We start from the raw sequence: 26,775 nt of genomic DNA, 5'->3' as shown, positions 1-26,775 counted from the left end.
AATTGGGTTCGATTCCCAGAATTCCTTGAAAGCAATTCACTCGCCTAATTAGTGCACTTGAGCGAGTGACTCAGGCTTCCTAGGCCTCAGTTTTCTGCCTCTGTAGCGCCGCCTGCCTCACAGGCTTTTGTGAGCATTCCCTGTGGCGACGCGGGCGGCGGGCGGAAGGGACCCCGCGGACTGTCACTCTGCTTGCGGGGCGCCGGAGGGAGGGAGCCAGGTCCGGGCCGCAGGCCGACCACGCTGCGGTCTGAAGGAGTCCCGGACGGTGGGCTGGGTGGGGCTGTCGCGGCCCTCAGACTCAGGTCAGTAGCCCTCTGGGTGACCCTGCCCCCATTTAACACTTGCTTAAAACTGAGGTCTAAGAACTGACGGGGAACTAAAGTGGGTGTGACAGCTGAGATGGCCTCCGGAGCTTGGGCTGTGACATTCAAGGGAGACACGGAGGCAGTAAAAGAGTCTTAAGCATCTCGGCTGTCGTTATGGAGTGCTTTAATCCTCACCGGGGATGGAGGGATTCCAGTGTTACAGGTGAGAAAACTGAGGGGATCAGGATTAGAAGCCGAAGCCGTGCGCCCCACCTGTGGGCCGAGCCTTTCAGGAGCTCGGGTAGACACTCACCTCGGCACTTTTTCACATTTACTTCCCATAGTTCAGGGCACTGAACGTGGGGACGCTCCAGAAATAGAGGCCTTGCATCACAAGAGTCTTGATCGAAAAAGAGCTTTCCTATTAAAAACGAAACCTCTGTGGATTGATGCGTAATGGGCAGATAGGCAAAAGCAAACACAGCGGAATGTTAACTGTGGAATCTAGACGGTGGGTGCGTTCAGTCTATTCAGTGCACCATTCTTTAAACCTTTTTGTATGTCTAGAAATTTGCATAATAAATGGGGCAGGTATGAAACTTGTTAAAAACAAACTCTGGTGTTCGTGTTCTGCCCCGGTCGCCAAAAAAACCAAAACCAAAAAAACCCAACTCTGTTAATGTTAGCAATGAATAGCAACGGAATAAAACCAAACATTTAGGGGCGCCTGGGTGGCTTAGTTGGTTAAGTGTCCGTCTTTGGCTCAGGTCATGATCTCACAGTTGGTGAGTTCCTGCATCAGGCTATTTGCTTTCAGCACAGAGCCTGCTTAAGATCCTCTATCCTCCGACTTTCTCTCTGCCCTTACCCCACTCTCTCTCAAAAATAAACATTTAAAAAAATTTAATATGAAGGTACAGTAGTTGATTTGTAGTTATACCACCTCTGAGCCTTTTAAAATCAAAACAGAAATTAGGCACTCACGCATAACTACTGAGTGTATATCCTTTTTGAAAGGCAGATTGTGATGGTATACATCAGTCCCTGATAATATACACATACCTTTTGGTCCAGTAATTTCACTTGTAGGATTTTATCATCAGGAAATATGAAAATGTTACAGTAAATTATGTTCATTGCATTTTGTGCAGTTAAAAAAATGGAATGCTTGATAATGGAGTGGTCCAACATAATAATATTGAATGTTACACAATTTTTAAATGATATTTTGAAGGATGCTAAGGTCATGCTAATTTAGTTATAATTAAAACGAATTTAAAATGGTGTTTAGGGGCATCTGGGTGGCTCAGTCAGTTAAGCACCCAACTCTTGATTTCGGCTCAGGTCATGATCTCATAGTTCAGGAGTTTGAGCCCCACATCAGGCTCTGCACTGACGTTGCAGAGCCTGCTTGGGATTCTCTCTCTCTTTCTCTCTCTGCCCCTCCCCTGCTTGCACTCTCTCTCTCAAAATAAATAAATAAATTTTATTTTAAAAAATAAATAAAATGGTGTTTAATATGTACGTTATACACATGTAAATATATATTCTCAAGGAATCTATTAAACTGGTTGACACCAGTTGTTTCTAAAGAATGCAATTGTGGGCATTTTCACTTTAGACCTTACACATTTCTGTAAAGCTGAATATAGTTACTGCAACTCTGTTTCATTTTTATATTCTGGGAAAAAAAAGTAAACAAAAATTTAAGCAGTGTTGCCCAGTTCTGTTCAAGGGAATACGCACACACACACACACACACACACACACACACATATACATTACTTGTAACAAAAAAGCATAGAAGAAAATAACTCCAAATGTTTGTGGAGATACCTTCTTGTTGGAAATGATTTCTATATTTTTATTTATGCTTTTCCGTATTTATCAAATTTGTATTTGGCATGTACTACTTTTATAATTGGAACAAAGCACAATAAATTATTTCTAAAATAAAACAGAACCATCTGTTGTATTCTGGATTATGTAAAGCTTCTAGTTGTTCTTTGCTAGCCTTCAGAAGTCAAGCAGGAAAGAGCCCTGGCCAAATATGATCTTGAGTCTAAGTACAAAGCCTTACTTATAGGAGCTTACATATCCTAAAGGCATCCAAAAGTCCAGATGCCTTCCCATTTTGGGGGTGTGTTTAGGTGTGTTAATACCTCTTTCTGAGTCCTGCCACTCCTACATGGTTGTTGCCTGGAAAGACCAAACCAAAAAAAAAAAAAAAAGCTATTGGAGTCAGCTAAGTAGCCTACTAGTACTCTAAGTGGAAGATTGCTTATAAATAGTAATGATTCAGCATATATTGTACAAAGTCCTAAGGCATGCAATCCCCAGAGGGATTCATACCTAGCCTAGAAAATGTGCCCTTATGTGGAGATATGGCAACTACAGCCTTCCTAGATTAGAAGGAACACAGCTAAATTTCTAGGGGTCGTTTATGATCATCCATGGAACCCCAAAGGGTAGAGTTTTTTTTTCTGTGAATTCAGGTACTAACCTTTGCAGTTTAGAACACAAACGAGGCCAGAATTATAGCTTAATGCTTAAAGGGCTCATGGGTTCCATTCTCTACTAAGGCCACAGACCCTAGGCAGGGATGTGCTTTTGAGCTTTTGCTTATTTAGTTATTCAGCACCATTGAGTCCATTGCTATAGTTTAGGCCCTGTAGGAGGCCCATGGCATGTGGTAATACAATTCTGTCCTCAAAGTATATTTCAAGTTGTTATTCAAACAGCCATTGACAGCCCAGTTGCAATAAAGGTAAACTGCTGTGAGACCGCCTAACACAGTCTTCAAGATTATAAGAAAGGCTTGCAGGAGATGTTTAGGTTGAGCCCTGAAAGACAGTAGGAGTTAATTGTAGGGAAAAAGGGGTGGATTTTTCAGGAAAAAAGGACAGCATGACAGATCACCTCCATAGAAGAGAGAACACAACAGGAGTGCCTGTGTGGCTCAGTTGGTTAAGCATGCAACCTAGGCTCAGGTCATGATCTCACATTTCTTCGGTTCAAGCCCTGCATCAGCCTCTGCACTGACAGCACAGAGCCTGTTTCAGATCCTCAATCTCCCTCTTTCTCTGCCCCTCCTCTGCTCGCTCTCTCTCTCTCAAAAATAAGTAAACATTAAGAACAGAGCACATCAGACCAGGGGCAATCCCCACTGCCCTACGGTATAGCTGAGCAGAGGGTTCAAGTGGGGAAGATGGGGACAAGGAGCTGGCTGGGGCTTGCAAAGCCTAGTAGACCATGTTATAGAGTGTGGACTCTACTGAAAGCAGTGAGTAGCCATGAAGGGTTTTAAGGAGTTATGCTGGGATGAGATCTTTTCAGAAGGAAGTGGCAGTTGAGCAGATTAGAGATATGGAGTAGGAGTTACAGAGTCTCTGGGAGGAGACCAAGAGCTAATTTGACTAGAGGGCAGCTGCAGGATAGTAGGGAAAGGAAAGGGAGTGAAGGAGAGGTGTGGCAATAGCTGCCATAATGGGGGGTGGGGGGAGGAGGAGAATCTTGGGCAGAGATGAGAGACCAGAAGTCTCTGGTAGGAAGTATTGCTATGTAATTGCAGTGTAAGCCCCCTCCTGTGACTTCATAGATTCCTTCATTTAAAGCTACATTGTCCACTAATGACTTTGGAGTTGGGTTTTTATTGTTCTGGGAAGATATGACAATGTAGTCAGGTTAGCCTAAAGGTGAGTATAGGCAAGAACAGGGATAGCCCCAAATGGCCCATTGACTAGCAGGTTACACAGAGAAGTAACATGGGAGCTGGCACAGGGAGACACCAGTTGGAAGACTGTGGCAGTCCTCCAAGCAAGAGATGTCAGTGGCCTGATGTAAGGTGATAGATACTAAGGAGATGGGTTATCTCAAGGAAAAGATATCATAAGGACATGGGAGATGAGATAGGTTGGGTGTGGGGCCTGAGAGAAGAGGAGTCCAGGTTGATTTCCAAGTCTCTGGCTTAGAGAACTGGTTATGCAATAGTAGCATTCTAAAATGGGAATAAAGCAGGAGGTGATCTATAGGGGATGGACGATGATGATGAGTTCAGATGTGTATGGAAAACATAAAGAAGGATAAGAAATGTGATGGCTCTAGGCTCTATGTGTCCACTGAAAACAGAATTCCAGGTGCATGACCTAATGATGGTGGATGGGCATCAGAGTCCTCAGATACATGGGATAGGACTGCTGTTCCCACAGGGATAAGCTTTCACCTAAAATACATAGGAGCTCAATAATGTCAATCATTCGTACCATGAAGATAAGAATGGCACCAATGGAATTATCTTCATCTTGAAGACTTTCATCTTGGCAGACTATGAAGAGTTAATGTATTTCCCACAGCAAGCCGTTCACCCCAAAAAATAATAAAACAATTATCAGTAGGGATAAAACATTCTGCGAACCAGCCCATCTGGTTTTCTCCCTTTCCCTATGACATCAGTTCCCTCTGGCATGCCAACAAAATGTTTTCTTCTGTGTCAGGCTCAGTCATGAGTTTCTCCCAGACTCTGGTCCTTGGGAGCAGCGGACTGAAGAAGTGATGGGGGAGTAGACCATTGGTGGGAAAATGAGTCATCTGAGAAAAACTGGTCCAGGCTGCCAGGGAGAGCTGTGGGTTGTGTCACTGTGGAACATGTGCCTAGTCACATCACCCAGGGAGCCTTCTCTTTGTTATTCTTTGCCACTGTATTTGTGTGATGGAGTAAAATAAAACATATTCTGCAGAGGTCCCTAATAGAGAAATTTGCTGTGCAGGGGAGGAAGGGGAGAAGCAGCAGCAGACTAGGTTTGGAGAGGGTTTGGATGGGGGTGCAGAGAGCTTTCAGGAAGCAAGTGCCACGTGTGGGAGGATGAGAAGAGGAAAAAGATAGGAAAGATAATTCAAGAAGATTTGCAGTGTGTTGTGAATATTATTCCCCTTTGTTGTCTCCTTAAGAGACTGCAGAAAATCCTTAGTATTTGTTTTTCAATTATTTTTGGATAAGGATGTTTCTTTGAATGTGACCATCCAGGTAGGAACCCTGGTTTTACATGAGGAGGTACATTTAAAGCAGTGAGCATACTGAATTTGTAACAGCTTTGTTGCTTTATTTTTGTCAGCTTGCTCTATTCTGAGATGGAGTGTTCAAATAGCTTGTCATATCAGGGCTTCTTTGTCTTGGATTCAGGGGCATCAGGGACCAGTCAATGACGACTGCCCCCCCGCCACACACACACACACTCAACTCCCACCCCAATCTTTCAACATTGTAAAAGTTGTAAAGTCAGATGTAAAGGATTGCACATTGAAAGAAGAGTCTTTTTTTCTGGGGAGAATAGCCATGTGATGCTGTCCAATCGAACTTTGTATGATGATGGGAACATTTGATATCTAAGTTCTGTGTGGTAGCCATTAGCCACATTTGGCTATTGAGCACTTGAAATGTAAGAACTCCAACTAAGATGCTGAACTTTTCATTGTGTTTAATTGTAATTAGTTAATATGACTTTAAATAGCCAAATGTGGCCAGTGGCTACCATATAGGATGGTGCAGTTCATCATTCTCAAAGGTCACACCCCCCAGAAAAGGTTAAGAACCACTGAGACCAATCACTTCCCTTTACAGCCATGTTATGTTGGCACATAGTAGGTGCTGTTAAATAACAACAACAAAAACAAATTTTAAAGATCTAAATGACTTTTTTTTTTAATTTTTGGTTTTTTTAATTTTATTTTTGGGGGGGGGAGAGAGAGAGAGACAGAGAGAGAGAGAGAGAGAGAGAGAGAGAAAGAGGGAGAGGGAATGAGTGGGGAAGGGGCAGAGAGAGAGGGAGACACAGAATCCGAAGCAGACTCCAGGCTCTGAGCTATCCACACAGAGCCTGACACAGGGCTTGAACCCATGAACTGTGAGATCATGACCAGAGCTGAAGTTGGATGCTTAACCAGCTGAGCCACCCAGGTGCCCCTGACTTTAGTTTTTTTAACTTTATTTATTTTTTAGTAATCTCTGCACCCAACGTGGGTCAAACTCAAGACCCCAAAATCAAGAGTCACATGCCACTCTGAGGCAGCCAGGCACCTCTCTAATTGGCTTTATTTATCAATTCATGAATCAGGCAGCATCCAGTCTAGCTAGTAAACAAGAATTCCAAAGGGCTATAGAAGAGGAAACATTTTTAAAGGTAGAGAGGGAGTGGAAAAAAGCAAATTATTAGCAAAGAATCCATTGTTTTAAGCAAAGTCATCCTCCTGAGGGGAACTGAAGGGAGCCTATCAGTAAATTTCCTTGTGTTAACCAGAAAATTCCCATGTTGACTGGTTAAAGGCTCCATTTCTGGGGGGGTTGAAACTGCAGTTAGGTTAGGTGTTAAGTCTTGGTTTACTAACTTGGAGCCTTAACCTCAGTGACACTATTTTGGGCCTGTGGTTTTCTTTTTAACAGTGCTTAATAAACACCTGTTGACTTTATTAACTAGTACTTAAAAAAGATTTATTCTAGCTCCAGAAAAGGGGAACTAAGGTACAAAATGATAGACGGACTCTTCAAGTTCACCAAGTTTTGTTTTCTCAGTCCCAAATTCCTTACCCTCAACCCAGAAATTTTCCCTAAACATTCTCCACCCTATCACGTACCTTTGAAACTTATTTCACAGCCGAATTAAACCAGAAACACAAGCAAAGGGTTGAAAGGGTGTGAAATGATTAATGAGAGTGCTAATGATTTTTTTTTTGATGCAGCAAGAAGATACATTTATTTAATAGAATCTTAATGTTTTTGGACTCAAATCAACTTTTTACTAAGCAGATTTCTAATGAGCTGTGTCAATATAATTTGGTAATGGCACCTCAAAAATAAAAACACTACTTAAAGCTAAACAACCAACCAAACAAACAAACAAACAAACAAATATGGGAAATATCTGGAGATTTTATTTAATTTTTATTTATTTATTTTCAATATATGAAATTTATTGTCAAATTGGTTTCCATACAACACCCAGTGCTCATCCCAAAAGGTGCCCTCCTCAATACCCATCACCCACCCTCCCCTCCCTCCCACCCCCCATCAACCCTCAGTTTGTTCTCAGTTTTTAAGAGTCTCTTATGCTGGAGATTTTATTTAAGTAAAAAAAAAGAAGAAGAAGAAGAAGGAAGAGCCGAGAAGCTTCTAAGCCACACATCCCTCAGTGCTAACACATGCACAGTAGCTGAACCTGCTTCTGTCTGGCTGAGGCTGGCTCTCCCCCTCAGTCAGCACATGTGCAGGGCTTCTGTCAATGTCACACTGACAAACATTCCCTGAAGCTAGGCAGCTGGGGACCAGTTTCTTTTGTTATTCCATCCTTTCTCTTGGGTTGCCAGACACACTCCTTGAAGGTACCTGCAGGAAACCAGATTTTTGTCCCATTTTGTCCAGATTTTTGCTTCTTCCCCAGCTCTAAGAGCCTACAGTGGTGCATGTAGCATCTGGGACATTGGTGGCTTCCCCACTGCTTGCCCACTTGACATTTGTTCATTCATTCAACTGATACTTATTGAGCCACAGAACCGCCTGGTGCTGTCATGGGCGCCAGGGACAAAACAGTGAACAAGACCCAAACTTGGGGCGCTTGGCTGGCTCAGTCAGTAGAGCGTGCGACTCTTGATCCAGGGGTTGTAAATTCAAGCCCTGCGTTGGGTATAGAGATTACTTACAAATAAAATCTTGGGGCACCTGGGTGGTTCGGTCAGTTAAGCTTCTGACTTCGGCTCAGGTCATAATCCTGCGGTTCATGACTTCGAGCCCCGTGTCAGGCTCTGTGCTAACAGCTTGGAGCCTGGAGCCTGCTTCAGATTCTGTGTCTCCTTCACTCCCTGCCCTTCCCCCGCTCTCTCTGTCTCTCTGCTGTCTCTCTGTCTTTCTCTCTCAAAAATAAACAAACAATGGGGTGCCTGGGTGGCTCCGTCGGTTGAGCTTCCGACTTCGGCTCAGGTCATGATATCGAGGTCCGTGAGTTTGAGCCCTGCGTCGGGCTCTGTGCTGACAGCTTAGAGCCTGGAGTCTGCTTCGGATTCTGTCTCTCTCTCTCTCTCTCTCTCTCTCTCTCTCTCTCTCTCTGCCCCTCCCCGCTCATGCTGTGTCTCTCTCTCTCTCTCTGTCAAAAATAAATAAACTTTAAATAAATAAATAAATAAATAAACAAACAAACATTAAAAATAGTAAAAAATAAAATAAAATCTTAAAAAACAAAATAAAACAAAACCAACCAAAACCCGCCAAACTCTGCCCTCACACTGTTCACAAACTACTAAAAACGAAATTGCAGTGAAGTGGGATATGTGCTACAAGAAGTACAGGGTGCTTCTGTAGCTCTTAACCCAGACTGGAGTGGGGTGTTCAGGGAAGGCTTCCGGTGGGGGCAAGGGGCTTGGGAATGGCTTCTAGGACCTGAAGAAGAAGCTGGTGTTAGCCAGACACGAGAGGAGAGGAAAAGGAAAAGCATGTGCAAAGAAAGCTGGGAGGGTCGGAAGAGAGCTGGGTGCTCTGGGGGAAACTAAATAGTTCAGCACAATAAGGCCAAGGGTTGAAGGTGAGGGGTGTTCTTTCTCCTTCTAGAACCACAGGTGACTTAGGGTGAGAAGCCCTAATGTAAATCAGAACCAAGCTGGGTTAGAGTATACATTAAGTCCTAAGTATTTCAGCGCTCAATGGAAATCAGTGTGAGTTGCCTTTACCATACAAATGTTTATTGTATATCCCTGAATAGCATGATTGTAAAGGGGAGTTGATGTGCGGGCTGGGGGGAGGAGAAGGCCTGAGGGGAATATAGTCTCACAGTCTCAGAGGGGACCATGAATAGCAAAAGGGTGCTTGTTTGGGAACCAGAAGGAGAGCAGAACAGGACCAAGCAAAAAAAAAAATCCAATGATCCCTCTTGGCCCTGGGGAGGAAAGGCCACAGGAGGAATCACTGAATACAGGGATCCTGAGTACAGGAGAGCTGTATTCAAAATGCTAGGATATTTCTTAATAATAACTATGATTCCCAGGGCGCCTGGGTGGCTCAGTCCGTTAAGTGTCCAACTTCGGCTCAGGTCATGATCTCATGGTTTGTGAGTTCAAGCTCTGGGCTCTGGGCCGAGAGCTTGGAGCCTGGATCCTGCTTCAGATTCTGTGTCTCTCTCTCTCTCCGTGCCCCTCCCCCACTCACACTCTGTTTCTCTGTCTCTCTCTGTCTCTCTCTCTTTCTCTCAAAAATAATAATAATAATAATAATAATAATAATAATATGATTCCCTAATAATAACTGGAAGCAATCTCAAGGTCTATCCAGAGGGGACCTGTCACATGGGAAATGTGGAAGCCTGAACATTATGCAGAAGTTACAAAAAACAAGTCCGTTTATACAGGTATGAAGAGATCTCCAAGATATTTGTAGAACACCTACTGTGTGCACTGGGTTAGTTGCTAGGGACTCAGCAGTGGAGGAGACAAAGTGACTGCCCCCTGGAGAGATACCCTATTTCCACATCCTTATCTTGGCTCTTCATGATGTGCCTCCCCCAGCTTCTCTTCACCTCCCACTGCTCCTCAGCCAGCTTCTCTAGGATCTGCTGTGTCTGAAAGCATACACTTGTTCTTTGTAGGGGCTACCTCTTGAAACACTGATTTCTCCACCTCTGCCTCCCCAGTCTTTTGCCTGGCCAAACCCTCCGCGGCCTCCAGGTCCCTGATTTGGTGACTTGGTATTCAGTGGTGGCAAGAACAGTGTGACCCCAGTCTAGAACTTTCCTCCTAATTTGTATCTCTGGAAGGCTTAGTTCTGTTGCCAATCTGTCTAAGCATAATCTAGCATCTTTCTATCAAGTTCTGTACATCTTATTGGTATTTTAATTGGAACGGTGTTAAATCTACAAATTTACACGTGGAAAATTTTTTCATTCACGCTATATTTGGCCTTCCCATCTAGAACCTTGATGTTACTTTCCATTTATTCACATCTTTTTTTTTTAATTCTCTCCTATTTGTGGCTTATAATTTTTATATCAGTTGAAGTCCGTGTATCTAACACTGTGCTAATACTCAGTGATTTTCTCTGGTGTCTTTTTTTTTTTTTTTTTTTTTTTTGATACGTAATGTGTCATTTTTCCATATCAATTCTCCAATTCTCCCACACCAACTCTGTGTCCAACAATTCAATTCAATTCTGACACTACCCAGAGTTAGTGCAGAACCCCACAGGCTAAGGGCTCAGCCCTGTAAGACTTATCTTTACTTTAGGAGAGGGCTGCAAATGGGGTTCTCAGTTTACCCACAATTTTTTTTCTGGCTGACTACAAATTTGAAGGCTCCAGCAGACTGAATGTTTATGTACCCCCCAAATTCATATGTTGAAACCTGTCCCCCAGTGTGATAGGATTAGGAGGTGGGGCTTTGGAGAAATATTAGGTCATAAGGGTAGAACTCTCATGAATAGGAATATTCTCATGAATAGGCCCTTATAAGAGAGACCTCAGGAAGATCCCCCTACTCCTTCCACCATGTGAGGACACAGGGACAGCCGGCTATAAACCAGGAAGTGGGCTCTCACCAGAACCCAACTGTGTCAGCATCCTGATCTTGGACTTCCAGCCTCCAGAACTGTGAGAAATGAATTTTGGTTGTTTAGAAGCCATCCAGGTTCTGGTGTTCTGTTATGGCAGCCCAAGCAGACTGAAACAGGAGTCCCAGACATGGAGATGGTTTTTAGAGCCAGGAAAATAGAGACTATGAGAAGTGGCCCAAAGAGTGAGACCCAAAGAGTGAGACTCCTTCCTTCAGAGGTCAGGGACAAGGGGTGGAACAAATAGGTGAAGCTGAGGAGGAGCACCCAGGGAGATAAGAGAACTGTCAGAGTCCAGGGGGTCCTGGAACCTAAGCAAAGAATGAACTTCAGAAAGAAAGAAAGCAGGAGCGCCTGGGTGGCTCAGTCGGTTGAGCCTCTGACTTCGGCTCAGGTCATGATCTCGTGGTCTGTGGGTTTGAGCCCCGCGTCGGGCTCCGTGCTGACAGCTCAGAGCCTGGAGCCTGCTTCAGATTCTGTGTCTCCCTCGCTCTCTGCCCCTTCCCCGCTCATGCTCTGTCTCTGTCAAAAAAAAAAAAATTAAAATTAAAAAAAAAAGAAAGGAAGAAAGCAACTGTGACGAATACATCAATGAAAATGCTAAGAACGAGTCACCAGATTTAGCACATGGCAGTCACTGGGCACCTTGATGAGCCGTTTTGGTGCAACGAATGGAGGAGACAATGGACAATGGCAGATGGCTCAGTCCTTTCAGGTTGCTATAACAAAATACCACTCACTGGGTGGCATGTAAACAACCAAAATTCATTTCTCATAGTTCCGAATAGGAGATATTGAGAGAATAATCCTCCAGCCTTATCCGCGGTTTCACTTTCCACCATCTCTGTTACCCGCGGTCTCAGTTACCCACGGTTAACTGAGGTCTGGAAGCAGATGATCCTCCTTCTAACTATACTCAGAAGGTCACTAGTAGCCTAACACTGTGTCACAATGCCTATGCCATCACCTCAATTCATCCCATCACGTAGGCACTTTATCATATTATCCTCTCACATCGTCACAAGAAGGGGAGTCCAGTACAATAAGGTATTTTGAGAGGGATCATATTGACACAACTTTTACTACAGTATATTGTTATAATTGTTCTATTTTATTATTGTTGTTAATTGTTAGCAGAGTCATTGTTGTTAATCTCTTACTCTGCCTGATTAAGAAATTAAACTTTATCATAGGCATGTCCGTATAGTAAAAACATAGTATATATCTAGGATTCTGTAGCATCTGCAGTTTCAGGCATCCACTGGGGTCTTGGAATGCATCCCCCACAGATAAGGGGGGACTAATTATATAGGTAACTCTTTGGAGCTGAATGGGGTGGTAGCTAGAGGAGAATGTATAGTTAAGAGAAAGGCATTTATGAAAGATGGAGAATGCTGCAGGATGTGTGTACACTAATAGGAATAATCTAGTAGATGGGAGAAATTAAATGATGCAGAATTTGACCAACTAGCAATCACAGGAGTGAGAGAAGATGGGCTCAGTACCAGGGAGATGACTTTAGATAGGAGCACTCAGGGTTCATGCCTGGTACCTGGAGGGGAGGCAGTACGTGCATACACCTGAGCGTGGGCAGGTGGAAATGGTGGGAATGTAGGGAAGTTAATTAAAAGAATGAAGGAGATTTATACGTCATGACATGGAAAACTCAGAAGCACCCCATTTTGGTGAAAAGAAGAAAAAAGGCTATTAAATACGTTTTTAAAAATCTAACTTTAACAGCTGTTATCTTTGAATTGCAAGATTACCAGGAATGTTCTTTTCCAGATTCTAAATTGCTGCGGTGTTTGACTTTCATACAATGAGTACCTATTGCTTCTGAAAGTAGAATAAAACAAAGATTATTTTTAACTTCGAAGGACGTTCATCAGAACAAAGCATTGTTACAATGCTGAGGAATTGAAACAACCCGAGTGTTCAATGATAAGAGCTTGTTTCAAAAAGTTATGGATGGAAAATAGTTATGGATGGATTATTGAGGATCTATGAAAAATTATGTTGTAGAAGTCTTCCAAGGGCATAAATAGCCTTTCAGAGTGAATGGTGGCCTCAGGACAGTCCATGTGTCTTCACCAGGCTCACAAGATGCCAAAGGTCTGGCTGCTGCCCCCTCTTCCAGCTTCATGTCTCCCACTCCCCAGGTCACTGCTCTGTAGCCATGTTGGCCTTCCTTCAGTTGCCAGTCTGCTTCGAGCCTTCAGGCCTTTGACTGTGCTATTCCTTCCACCCGAGAAGCTTCTGTACATCCCCTTCTGCACGTTCCTGTTCCTTTAGATTGCTCCTCAACTGTGACTTCCCAGGAAAGCCTTCCTTGCCTCCCAGGCTTGGTCACAGCCCTCATTAACAGAACTATACTAGCCTACCTTCTCCGTCTTTGCATTTGTCACAACTACACTCACATTATCACATGCATCTTGTTCAACGCCCGCCTCCTCCACGTATAAAATGTGAACACCATTAGGATGGAGTGATATCTGACTTACTTCCTTTCATGTCCCTAGTGCCTAGATGGGAAACTTGTACAAATAGGTATTTAATAAGTATCTGTTGAAAAAAGTGAATAAATGACTAAGGGCACGACAGGAACTCTCAATGTTTATCCTTTAAATGGCCAAAGCACTTAGGAAAAATTAATAGAGCGTCTCTTGGGCAGGTGCCTAGGGATATACATCTTTATACCTAGCACCTACCTTAGGGCCTGGCCCATGGTAAAAGCTCAGATAATGTGGCTAGCTGAATAAGCATAACCTCTTCCATCTTCAAGTACTTCTCCCTCAGTGGTGATCTCATCCAGTCCCATGGCTTTAAATGTCATCTATAAGCTGATGACTCCCCAAATTATAGCACCAGCCTGGACCTCTTCCCAGAACGTATATATCCAACTACTTATTTATCCAACTCTCCACTTATATATCCAACTACTTACTTATCCAACTCTCCACTTGGAATGTCTAATAGGCATCTCAAACTTAACATGGCCAAAACAACTTTTTGTTCCTGATTTGGCCAGCCTTCCCCAACCCAATCTATTCTTCTGGTTGCTTAAGCCACAAGTCTTAGAGTCATGCTTGACTCCTCTCTTCCCTCACACCTTGCATTCAATTAATCAGCAAATCTGTCAGCTCCACCCTCAGAATACATCCAGAAGTCAACCACCTCTCATCCTAACTCCTGCCTGGTTCAAGCCATCTGATGTCTGGCCTCTCTGCCTCCACTGGCTTCTGTACACTCTATCCTCCACCCAGTAGCCAGGTCATCAAATCTTGGCTCAAATTGCACCTTATCAGAGAGTCCTTCCCAGAAACCTCTATTTAAAATAAGACTCCTGGGGCGCCTGGGTGGCTTAGTCGGTTGAGCATCCGACTTTGGCTGAGGTCATGATCTCACTGTTCCCTAGTTCGAGCCCCGCATCGGGCTCTGTGCTGACAGCTCAGAGCCTGGAGCCTGCTTTGGATTCTGTGTCTCCCTCTCTCTCTCTGCCCCTCCCCCACTCATGCTCTGTCTCTGTCTCAGAAATAAATAAACATTTAAAAAAATAAATAAAATAAGACTCCTCATCCTGTCACCCTTGGTTCTCTTGTTCTACTATATTATCATCCATTGCACTTATCAGGGTATGACGTATTTTTGCTTGTTTATTATCTTTATTCTCCTGTTAGAATATAAGTTCCATGAAGAAGGGACTTTGTCCATTTTGTTCTCTTGTACATTCCTAATAGGGTTCTGGTCACCAATCACTATATATGGGGAGGATGTTTTCCCTCACACCAACAAGCAATTCTCTGGACACCAGCTGGATGTTCTGTAGTTCAACTCAATTCTGACACTATCTACTTGGAGATAGCATTAGAACCCACAGGTTAAGGGCTCAGTCCTCTTAAGACTGCCGCACCCGCCCCACTTCAGAAGCCAGTCTCAAGCCCAGGTTGTTACCTGTACTTCTGACTAACTGGCTATAAATCAGAGATTTCCACGCCCCTCTCCTTGGGTTTGATTAATTTGCTCAAGCAACTCGCAGAAACCAGAGAAACATTTTATTTACTAGATCACCAGTTTATTATGAAAGGATATAACTCAGGAACAGCCAGATGGATGAGACACATAGGGCAAGGTATGGGGAGAGGGCTCAGAGCTTCCATGCCCTCTCCCGGCATGCCATTCTCCCTGCATCTCCACGTGTTCACCAACCCAGAAACTCTCCAAACCCTGTCCTTCTAGGGTTTTATGGAGGCTTCATAACATAGGCATGATTGACTAAATCACTGCCCATCAGTGATTTTTTTTCTTTTTTTTTTCAACGTTTATTTATTTTTGGGACAGAGAGACAGAGCATGAACGGGGGAGGGGCAGAGAGAGAGGGAGACACAGAATCGGAAACAGGCTCCAGGCTCTGAGCCATCAGCCCAGAGCCTGACGCGGGGCTCGAACTCACGGACCGTGAGATCGTGACCTGGCTGAAGTCGGACGCTTAACCGACTGCGCCACCCAGGCGCCCCTGCCCATCAGTGACTGAACTCAATTTCCAGCCCCTCACCCCTCCCCTGGAGGTCAGAGTGGAGCTGAAAGTTCCAACCTTCTGATCACGTGGTTGGCTCCACTGGCAATCAACTCTCCTTAAGTACTTTCCAAAAGTCACTTTATTAACATAAACAGTAGAGAAGGACTTATTATGATAACAAGACACCCATTTCACCCATTTCAGGAACTGAGACTAGAGACCAAATGTCATGACAAAAATGCTGCCATAGAGATGCAAACTGATTATTTACAAATAAAATGACAGAATAGCTGAGATTTGTTTAAAAAGAAAAAAAAAGCTGCTGCCATTTCTGTAACTGCTCAGGAAATTCCAAGATTTTGGGAGCTGTGAGCCAGGAACCTGGGTGAAATATATATTTATATATTATTTATTTATATATATAAAAATATACATATATATAATTTATATATATTATATATATATATATTTCTCATTATAAATCACAATATCATAATCCTCAGCACCCTGAACAATGACTGACATCTAGTTCTCTCAAAAATCTCTCAGCAGTCAGGAATGAAGGCCTGAATGAACTCTTGAGTTCTGGAGAATCAACTTTTCTCCCAGTCAGTGAAAAAGAATGCAGATGCCAGAAATCAGATACCAGCTACCTGTCCCTTTGTCTGGGCCCTAGAATAATTGAGATTTAACTCAGGCCACTTTGCATAGAATTAAAGAGTAACACTGAGGTCACTAGTGAGTCAGAGGGGGCTGTTAGCTCCTTGAGCAAACCTAGGTCCAGCTTCTTAGTGTTCTCTGGAGGGAACCTGTTCTGTAATTGTTGGATGTCTCATCCTTTCATCCGTAGTAGGCCTACCTGCCTTGTCTTTACAGGGAGCTGTGAGTTTGGGATTTGTGACATTTGGACTCAGTCTAGGTTGTTTAGAACAATAGTTCTCAACTGGGGCCGTGTCACCCACCAGGGGACTTTTGGTGCTGTCTACAGACATTTTTGGTTGACAGTGGGTATGAAGTGCACTTGGCATCCAGTAGGTAGAGGCTATGGATGCTGATAACATCCTCCAATGCACAGGATGGCCCCCTAACAAAAAACTTTCTGGTCCAAAATGTTAGTGGAAAAATCCTGGTTTAGGGTAACAATGATAATTGGTAGCTGGCATTGTTGACTTCTGCCGTGTGCCAAGTCTTGCACTGTATACTTTACACACACCATCTCAATCTCCAAATTGTTCCTAAGAAACAAGGACTATTGCAATCCCCATTTTACAAATGAGAAAACTGAAGCTCAGAGAGGTGGACTTACCTAAGATTACACACCTTAGAAAGGGTAGAGGAAGTTGAGGTGGGCTACTAGGCTTCTCTGGCTGGATGTTCCTGAATTTATCTGCTGCCACCATGGACAGGAGACTGAACAGTAAGCCTTCAGAGGGGTCTGTCCACTCAGTCAAGGCTTGGCTATTGGCCAGAGAGGAGATTTTTCTTCCCTGAGTTGTCCTAGCCTGCATGGCCTCACTCTCCCTGCACTGCAGTACAGTACTTGGCTCTAAAGCTCAGTTCCCCTGCCAGCCCCAGGCTAGTGCCAGCCCTTCTCCATGGGGAAGAAGCTTCTGGATTCAAACCTAGGCCTTATCCACTCTCCCATGAAGCCCATCCTTTCTGGGCAGGAGTCCTTGAATCAACTCTGGGGGCTGCAAGGCCATATCTCACATGTCCTTTCAGGTAGGGAGGGCTAGGGCTACTAGGTTGGTGACAGAACTGATCCAAGAAAGGGCTTGAGGTCCCAGAAAACCTCGGAAAGTAATCGCTGCACAGGACTGGGGACGGCGTAATCCTGGACCAGTGGCGAGTGGAGGTGGAGCAGGTAGTCACCCTTTCTAGCCTGTTTGTGTGAGGGTAGAGCTCCAAGCCCTGCAAGGAATCCCCCAACCTGCTTATGAACAATCCCAAAGGGCTTTCTGAAGGCCCTGGGAAAGTGTGGTGGCTAAAATACAAAGGTAGTTTTTCCAGAGAAGATCAAGACAGTCAAGGATCAATCTAGGGTCAAGTGTGAGAGGAAGCAATGCTGAATCAGTTTGAAATATCCATCCCTTCCATCCATCCATCCATCCATCCATCCAACATATATGTAGGGGACTTCTGCCAGGAGCCAGGGATGCTTAAAAGTCTCCAGGAACACCCATCAGCTCATTTTGTCTGGGGAGGTGGGACAGCTCAGAGGTTCCATCTACCATATGTGACTGTGGAGTCAGACCCAGCTCTTTTATTTCTGAGCAGGGTGACTTCTGGCAAGGGACCTCACCTCTCTGACCCTCTTTCCTCCTATGTGTAATGGAGAGACCAGCAGTTCTTGATATCCTTGTCATAGAGTTGTGAAAACTCAGTGAGACAATGTGTCCCAAATGCCTGGCATATAGTAGGGTCTCAATACACAACAGCAATAGCTACCTTTTTTTGTTTTTGTTTTTGTTTTTGTTTTTTGGACCTTGGTTAGGTCTTTAGACACTTTATTTATTTAAATGTTTATTTAGAGGGGGAGAGAGAGCAAGCAAGCATGAGCAGGGAAGGGGAAGGGAGAGAGGGAGAGAATCACAAGCAGGCTCCACGCTGTCTGCAGAGCCTGACTAGGGGCTTGATCTCACCAACCATGAGATCATGACCTGAAATCAAGAGTCAAGAGTTGAACACTTAACTGAGCTACCTCTGTATGAATTATTTAATACAATCCTTACCACCACCTTATCATGAAGGTATTAACTCCATTTAAAAATCGGGGGGCGCCTGGGTGGCGCAGTCGGTTAAGCGTCCGACTTCAGCCAGGTCACGATCTCGCGGTCCGTGAGTTCGAGCCCCGCGTCAGGCTCTGGGCTGATGGCTCGGAGCCTGGAGCCTGTTTCCAATTCTGTGTCTCCCTCTCTCTCTGCCCCTCCCCCATTCATGCTATGTCTCTCTCTGTCCCAAAAATAAAAATAAAAAAAACGTTGAAGAAAAAAAAAAATCGGGAATGTGCCCCTCTAGAAGTTAACTAACTTGCAGGAGGATGCACAACTTAGGTTTTTCCTAGGCAGATCTGTCTGATCCCAAAGCCTATGTTTGTAGAAATTTTGCCTCCTGCTAATTGTGATTTCCCATGGTAGGAATATAAAATGCATGTTTTCAGGTTTAGAAGGTTTTTCAAGCAAATTTAGCACCTAGAAGTGGAGGAGAGTGAGTTGCCCAGACTGGTGAAGCTCTGGAACGCCAGGTGGGCCAATTCAGTGGGATCTGGTGAGGGAATTGTGACATTCATTCCAGGAGTTTGGGTTATTCTAGGGCAATTGTTCTTTATCTTCCTTGGGTTCTAAATCCCTTCATGCATCTGATGGAAACTATAGATCCTCTCACTGGAAAATGCCTATGAGCACAACACACATTTTGTGCATAATTCTAGGGGGATTGTAAAACCCAACCATGGACCCCTTCTAAGAACCCTCCTCCACTAGGGCAGCACATCCCAAGTGTGGGACCATATCACTAGTGGTCTCCAAGATCAGTTAAGCAATATGAGGACAAAATGTTTTATATTCAAATATTTATTTTATAGTTACTTACCTTACATTTATAACAAATGAGACTGGTTTTCCATTTATGGTCATAACATACATTTGCCTTTTAAAACATACTTATTTAAGAAAATAAAAGTTTAATTAAAGAAAAATATGGAATAAATAGTAGTAGAGGTAGGGTGCAGGTTTGGCAAAAATCATGAAGGATGATTTCAGAAACTTCTCTGAGGTTTCTATTTGGTGGCATCATAGTGGTTTTACTCTGGTGTCATCTGAACTTCCAGAGGACCCTGGAAATGACCTATTCTCAGGCTTTCTAAATCTGATCAGATGGTTCTGATCAAACAAGAATGTGGTTTGTTGAGTCTCTGCTATAATGAGTTGTCCCCTTCCTGCTGCCAATCAAAACCACACCAGATATCATCTTTGTGGGGCTCTACGTGTAGGCATTTTGGTGCTATATCCATTCATTTATTCAGCATTCATTTAGCAAACATTATGTGCCAATTAGCAAGCATACACCACACTCCACTCACTCCCAGAAAATATAAAATCCTCAGCACCCAAGGACAAGCCAGTCTGTATGATGTGACAGAATACCAGATTTGGAGTCAGACCAGGTTCCATAAGTAGCTCGCTATGTAATCATGAGCAGGTCCCTTTACTTCTGTAGTATCTTTTTTCCTGACACAGTTTTTCCCCTCACCCCCAACACTAAGTACTTATTTTTCCATACCAATTCTTCAATTCTCCAACATCAACTGGGTGTCCAACAATTCAATTCTGACACTGACTTCCAGAGTTAGCACAGACCCCACAGGCTAAGGGCTCAGTCCCATAAGACTGCCCCCACTTCAGATGTCCCTGCCCATGGGCTTCCCAGGCTACCTTCACTTCACCCAGGAGACTAAAAATTTGGGGATTCCCATGACAGCTTCTTCAGGTGTGATAATTCTCTAGAACAACTCACAAAATTCAAGAAAGCACTCTACTTACAGGAACAGCCAAATGGAGGAGAAGTATATTGGGGGTGGGGGTATTGCAGATTTCCACGCCCTCTCCAGGGGCACCACCCTCACAGCACTTCAAGGTTTTGGAGCTTTTATGGAGATCTCATTATATAACATGGACACTGGAGATTCAATGTAATCTCCAGCCCCTCTCCCTTCCCAGGTGAGGAGATGGGGAGGGTCGGGGAAGGGGACATGACTGGGGTGGGAACAGAAAGTTTCAAACCTCTAATAACAGGGTTGTTTCCTCTTGTGACTAGCTATCTAGATATTTGAAGCTATCCAGCACCCTCCTCACAAAGAGTCACCTCATTGGCATCAACTCAGGTATCAGTAGTTAATAGGGGCTCATTATGAATAACAAAAGATGCTCTTATCACTCAGAAAATTCTAAGGGTATTTAGAGCTCTGTGTCAGGAATTCTAGACAAAGACTATATGTTTATATATTATACCTTCTCTGAGTCTCCTGAATACAAAAAGAGAGTATTCAACTAGATGAGAGGACCATAGGCCATATCTAGCCTGCACTGTATTTTATTTTATTTTTTAATGTATATTTTGAGAGAGAGTGAGCAGGGAATGGTCAGAGTGAGAGAATGAATCCCAAGCAGGCTCCATGCTGTCAGTATAGAGCCCAAAAAATATTTAAAAATTTTTTTAAAAATATTTTTTAAAATTTTATTTTAGGGAGAGAGAGCACAAGTGAGGGAAAGGGGGAGGGGGAGAGAGAGAGAGAGAGAGAGAGAGAGAGAGAGAGAGACTGACTCCTAAGCAGGCTCATGCTGAGCCTGGAGCCCAAAGTGGAGCTCGATCCCATGACCCTGGGATTATGACCTGAGCCAAAATCAAGAGTGGGACGTTCAACTGACTGAGCCACCCAGGTACACTAAAAACAATATTTATCACAAAACTAATCCAGGTCTCTGATCTCTCTTGAAAATCAGAAGATTTAGCATCACTGGGGCAGCATTCCCAAATGGCAGTATCTGCCTCACACCTTTGAAAGGGTTTTTCTATTTGTCATAGTTCCTACCACTCCCACCTACCTCACCTCACTAAGAGTTAGTGGCTGGGCCCCTGCATTCTGAAGTCCCTTCAAACCCCAAACCTATGATACTAGAAGGTTTAGGTTACTATTGACTAGAAGCTCCTTGAGAATGGGAGTGTAACTGATTCTAGGCACATATTTGAAGCATCCTTACTGCACAGTACATTTCTCTGATAATTAGGGGATACCTCACTGTGGAATGAATAGATAGGAAATAAGAAATAACTCTGCAAAAGTAAGTGCTAAAGGAATGAAAAAGGCAGCAAGGTTTTTGGTTCCTAGAAACCTAGGAGTTTCTAGGGGTTAAGCATAGCCCAGGAAGGCAAGGGTCTCTGGTAGTACCCTACTTTCCAATTTAAAATAATTAGAGTCAAGAGCTGGTTGAGATGAGTGGTACAAACACAGGAGATGCTAGGGAAGGCAGGTGCTACAAATGGAGGGAAAGTTATAGGCATTTATTAAAGAAAATCCTACTCTCTGTTAGAAAACTTTAGGAACACCTGTGTGACTCAGTCGGCTAAGTGTCCGGCTCTTGATTTAGGCTCAGGTCATGATCTTATGGTTTGTGGGATTGAGCCCCTAGTCAGACTCCTTGCTGACAGTGTGGAGCCTGCTTGGGATTCTCTCTCTTCCTCTCTCTTTCTCAAAATAAAAAAATAAACTTAAAAAAAATAAAATTTTAACATTATCCCATTTCAAACTCCTTATCTTCAAAGTTATAAATAAGAAAAAGGCAGATTGTCTACTCAGCTAACTATAGTAACACTGAAGTTAAGAGAATGGATTTTAGGTCATCCAGACCTAGAACTTATTAACAATGTGACCTTGAGAAAATCAACTTCCTAATCTATTAAATGGGGATATAAGACCTGGTAATTTTAATTCCACACATATTTAATTCAATGCATACTATATATTCAATGCAGACATTGAATTAGATGCTGAAGATACAGCAGTGAACAAGACAGGGATGAAGAGACAATAACCAAGCAAATAAATACATGAGATAATTCTTCTGAAGGAATAAATGCAACGAGTACAATGGAGTAAAAATAAGCGTTGTAGAAAGTCACTGAAGCGTGGTGGTAGAGGGCAGGTAGAGATGGGATGTCAGGGAAGGTGGCATTTGGGCTGTAATCTAAATGAGCAAAGAGGGGGGTGCCTGGGTGGCTCAGTCAGTGAAGCGTCCGACTTCGGCTCAGGTCATGATCTCACGGTCCGTGGGTTTGAGCCCCGCATGGGGCTCCTGTGCTGACAGCTCAGAGCCCGGAGCCTGTTTCCGATTCTGTGTCTCCCTATCTCTCTGCCCCTCCCCAGCTTGTGCTCTCTCTCGCTTTCAAAAATAAATATTAAAAAAAAAAAAAAAAAAGCAAAGAGGAAAACAGGAGGAAAGGGGTCCTAGGTCCAGCTGTTGTGAGGAATAACTGAGTGAATGAAAGCACTTGGTGGTAAACAACCACTCAATAAACAGTTGCTATTCTTATTATGGCATATACTTTACTCTCAGCTCCTTCTGTTCAAACAGAAGCTGGCCAAGCCATAGATCAGAGAGATAAATACATATATTTGAAAAAATATATAAGAAAAGTGTGTGTGTGTGTGTGTGTATATATATATACATATATACATATATACATATATATATGTATATATATATATATACAGGCCCCCAAGACACATACAGGCTCTGGAATCATGAGATTCCACAGCTCTGAATCATGCACCCAAGTCAGGTAGAAGCAGCAACCCAGCCTCACCCCTATTTCCAGCCCAACTTCTTCCTCAGGAGCAACACCATACAGAATTATTTTAACTCCTGAGACTCATAATCCCTCCATTGGAAACCTGGAACTTGGAAAAGCCTCTTAATTTTACTTAATTGATATGCACATGTGATGCCTGAGGCGCTCATTATTCCCATCTGTTTCTCTTTGTAGTTATGTGCCTGTCTGGTCCAATTGTTTTAAGGGGTTCTGGGTTAATGAGAGTGAGTGGTCAAGAAGAAAAATGCAGAAATGTAAACAGAAAGCTTCTGGTTGCATGATGAGTCTGGTAACTTGCTTATCGAAGTTCAAAAACACATCATAGGCATTTAAGGGTTGGTCAAAATCTTGCTGGACTCTTGGGACAGTTCCATCAACTGATAGTCTAAGATTCATTGAGCACCTAGTACATGTCAAACATTGTGTTGAAGAACTTTAAAGGCATTATTCCTTCAATATTCCCAACATGCCTATGAAGTGGTTTCCTTTTATATTTAGTCCCCCTTCACAGATAAGAAAACTGACATTCAAACAGCTAGTAAATAACAATGCTGGGATATAAATCCAGATCTGACCCTGCTCCCCAACCCCCCAAGACCTAGCTTTTTTAACCACATAGTGGTTGGTCTCCCAAAGCCAGAGGAAAATACCTCTGAGGGATGCCTTTCTATCCATTTGGGCACCTGCGCCCTGGAGAAAATCCTCAACCAAGAAACTCCCACACAGGAAAGACTGCCTCATCAAAGCAAGAAGCCCCACCCTAGACACACACACCTGGGATCAGCACTCCCAAATCCACCCAGATGGCCCCCTAGCCCCTTAAAGGAAGTCTCCATTGCCCAGCAGGATAAAGAAACCCTCTCCCATTCCTGAAGACCTCCCCACCTCCCTTGGCCCACTACCCCAAATTTCAGAAGAGGAACGGCTATAGAATTTGCAGGACCTACTGCAAAATGAAAATGTGGGATCCCTTGTTAAAAAAACAAAAAAAAATCAATAATTTCAAGAATTCGAGAGCAGAGCATTAAACCAAACCCCGGGGCCCCTCTTCGGCGACTGCACTGGTCACTTGCTCATAAAGCCGGCCCTGCTTCAGAGATACACTTTCAATGAAGGGACTGGCTACCTCAGTCAGAATCCCCAAATCCTTGGGACCTGGGGTGGAGGTGAGACGTACGTAGGACACCCAACTGCCCAAGATATTCGAGAACACCTTCGCAAATTTGGGAGAAACTTCGAAAATTTGAAGGCACTTCTCCCGGCTTGGGCACAAAGTCTCCTCGCACCCCTCTGGTCTCTGGGTGGTCCTTACGACCCCGCCCCAGCTCCACCTTCGGGGTGTGTGGGCCTCACCGCGTGCAGCCCATTGCCGGGGCAACCGACGCCGCGAGAGATGCATTGTGGTCCGCAACAAAATGCAGGAGAAAGATCCTGAGGGAACCATTGAGGTCATGGGCCAATGGGAGAGTCCTGGGGGCTGCGTCAAGCCAATGGGGACGTTCGATGGGGGGCGGGGCCGGCGGGAGCAGGGCGGGGCCTAGGCACTAGGCGGCGGCGGCTGGCGTGGGGCTCCTTAGATGCGCCACGGCTTCGGTAGCGACGGTAGCCTCAGCCGGCTGTGAGCGTCGCCAGCCCCTCCCCCAGGAGACCGTTGCAGTTGGCCACCCCCTGCTCCTCGGTGAGGGACTCGGGGGCTGCGGTCGGCTTCTTCGCCTGGTTACATCCCCCGACCGACTTCTCCCGCCGTTCGGTCCGCGCGGCCCGCGCTTTCTGAGAAGTGGGGTGGGGGGCGGGAGGAGCGGGCTGGGGGAGCTGGCGCCTCAGGCACAACCTGCACCCCAACTTCTTACCCCTTGCCGGGGCCTCGCCCCCCCCAGGTAACCATGTGTGACCGAAAGGCCGTGATCAAAAACGCCGACATGTCGGAGGAGATGCAACAGGACTCGGTGGAGTGTGCGACCCAGGCATTGGAGAAATACAACATAGAGAAGGACATTGCGGCCCATATTAAGAAGGTGAGGACGGAGTGCGGGCGGGGGGCTCGAGCCGTTTGCGCATAGCTGGGGCGAATCACAACTTAGTCCTTCTCCCCGATGCTGCGTCCCCAGGGCGCTTGGCAGAGGTCCTTGGAGGCACGCAGGGCAGCTCGGGTGTAGAGGATTCCAGAAAGGACGCAGATGAATTTTGCGCTCCTGATGAGAAGACCAGACCCTCGGCTCCTGAAGTTTTTTTATTACCCAGCTCCGCGGGGGGAAAGCGCCACCTAGCAACGGTTTCTAGGATCATGGAGCAGCGATTCCCCCTTCTGCAGGATTCCTGCGCGGAGGATCCATCTGGGTGTTTCGGAGGGGCGGGGGGGGGGGGCGGTGCTGCGTGGGTGTTTCCAGCCGGGCCGGAGGGGGATGTTGCCAGCCTTTCAGTGGGGAGTTTAGTCGGCAGTTGAGGGAAAGGGGGTGGTGGTGGTGGTGGTTAGGGGGCTGGGGTGAGGGCTTGGTAAATAGCATTCTGTAGAAAGCTGGCAGGACTGCCAATTTCTCCGAGCTGTGTTTTCTGGAAGGGAAGGAAGCTGGCAGCCTAAGCCGTGGGAGGGTTCCCAGTTGAGAATAGGGAGATGAAAGACTTCAGATGGAACAGAAATACCTTTTTTGACCAACGCAGCAGTGCGTTCATCTAGCTTGTAAGAATGTTATACCAATAGGTCTGAAAGATGTTCATGCTGCATACACTGTATAAGAGCCGACTTTTGTGTAACTCATCACAGAGACTTGTAAGAATTTTATAGAGAAAGGTTAGCTTTGGTCCCTGCCCTACAGTCGCCTAAGTGAAGAAATCATCACGGGCGTTTTGGTCCTCAGAGCCCCTTTGGGTGAGGAAAACAGGGAAAGTTCTGCAATTTGCTGTCCTTGTGTACCAGGTGGTAGATGGGCACCATCAGGATAGATGTGGCAAAGAGGGCTACTGAAATTACAATTAAGGATACAATCTGACCAGGTGGCTGTCGGATTCTGCTTCTAGCATTCTTTCTGTAGAAACAGTGGATTGCTGTGCCCCTTTCAAATTTTCACACAGTGGTTTAGATGTTAATTGAGGCTTTGCCCTTTTGGACATATTTTTGTTTTCATTGATACTGGAGCGCGCTAAGGAATGGGGTATTTTCAGCTAAATAGTAACCATTTTGGATTTTGTGGTGCATGACCTACAGTAGGATAATTTTGACTTGTTCTGTTTACACATGACTTGATAGACTGAAACTGTTATCACCTGCTGTTAATTAACAATATCATAAAAGATACGGAGGTGAAATTACCAGGATAACAAAGTGCCCTTTGAGGCTGCCCTTTCTGCCTTTTACCTCCCCAACCCCCATTCTCAGCTTAGCTCAGACTGCAAGTATGTTTGCATTAATGCACTATGTAGGCGACTTGGAGCTGGGGAACATTCTTTCATGCTAAGAATTTGCAGATGCTAACGTTCCTCCTTTCTGCCCCTACAGGCTCTACTTATATAGGAGGCAAACTGACCTCTGGTTTAGCACTGAAATTCTAGTGTTCTCTTTTTCTTCCTCCCTCTCCCCCCACCAGGAGTTTGACAAGAAGTACAACCCCACCTGGCACTGCATCGTGGGGAGGAACTTCGGTAGTTATGTGACACATGAAACCAAACACTTCATCTACTTCTACCTGGGCCAAGTGGCCATTCTTCTGTTCAAATCTGGTTAATCGCATGGACTGTGTCACACACCCAGTGATCCATCCAAAAACAAGGACTGCAGCCTAAATTCCAAATACCAGAGACTGAAATCTTCAGCCTTGCCTAGGGGAACACCTCGATCTTTGAACCTTTATTGTGTTGTTTTGTACAGGGCATTCTCTGTACGAATTTGTTGTGGTTATAAAACAATTAGCAAAACAGCTTACATTTGTATTTATTTTCTATTCCATATCTCTACCCCATGTTTTTCCTCCTCAAAATCCATTCCTTTCAAAAATAAATCTGTTGGAGAAGTG

At 44.5% G+C, this 26,775-nt stretch overlaps 1 protein-coding gene across 2 annotated transcripts; it reads left to right on the top strand.

The window, feature by feature from the left end:
• The first annotated feature begins 193 nt into the window (after positions 1-193).
• On the top strand, positions 194-26,775 carry DYNLL1 (dynein light chain LC8-type 1). Of its 2 annotated transcripts, none has more exons than XM_058691100.1 (3): positions 194-305; positions 24,646-24,783; positions 26,350-26,775. In XM_058691100.1, the coding sequence occupies exons 2-3, from the start codon at positions 24,652-24,654 to the stop codon at positions 26,485-26,487; spliced, it is 270 nt and encodes an 89-aa protein (XP_058547083.1). In that variant the 5' UTR covers positions 194-305; positions 24,646-24,651; the 3' UTR covers positions 26,488-26,775. The 2 variants fall into 2 exon arrangements, with proteins under 2 accessions (XP_058547083.1, XP_058547082.1); XM_058691099.1 differs by lacking the exon at positions 194-305 and adding an exon at positions 24,290-24,446.

The sequence above is a fragment of the Neofelis nebulosa genome, chromosome 11, assembly GCF_028018385.1.
Source record: "Neofelis nebulosa isolate mNeoNeb1 chromosome 11, mNeoNeb1.pri, whole genome shotgun sequence".
NCBI classification, from domain to species: domain Eukaryota; kingdom Metazoa; phylum Chordata; class Mammalia; order Carnivora; family Felidae; genus Neofelis; species Neofelis nebulosa.
Note: the sequence above shows the minus strand (reverse complement) of the source record. Positions and strands in the feature narration are given on the sequence as shown.

Excerpts from the sequence above, each read along its gene's own strand:
- DYNLL1 (XM_058691100.1), top strand. The coding sequence starts at position 24,652 with ATGTGTGACCGAAAGGCCGTGATCAAAAACGCCGACATGTCGGAGGAG. Across the intron at positions 24,784-26,349 it reads TTGCGGCCCATATTAAGAAG|GAGTTTGACAAGAAGTACAA; the intron begins GTGAGGACGGAG and ends TCCCCCCACCAG.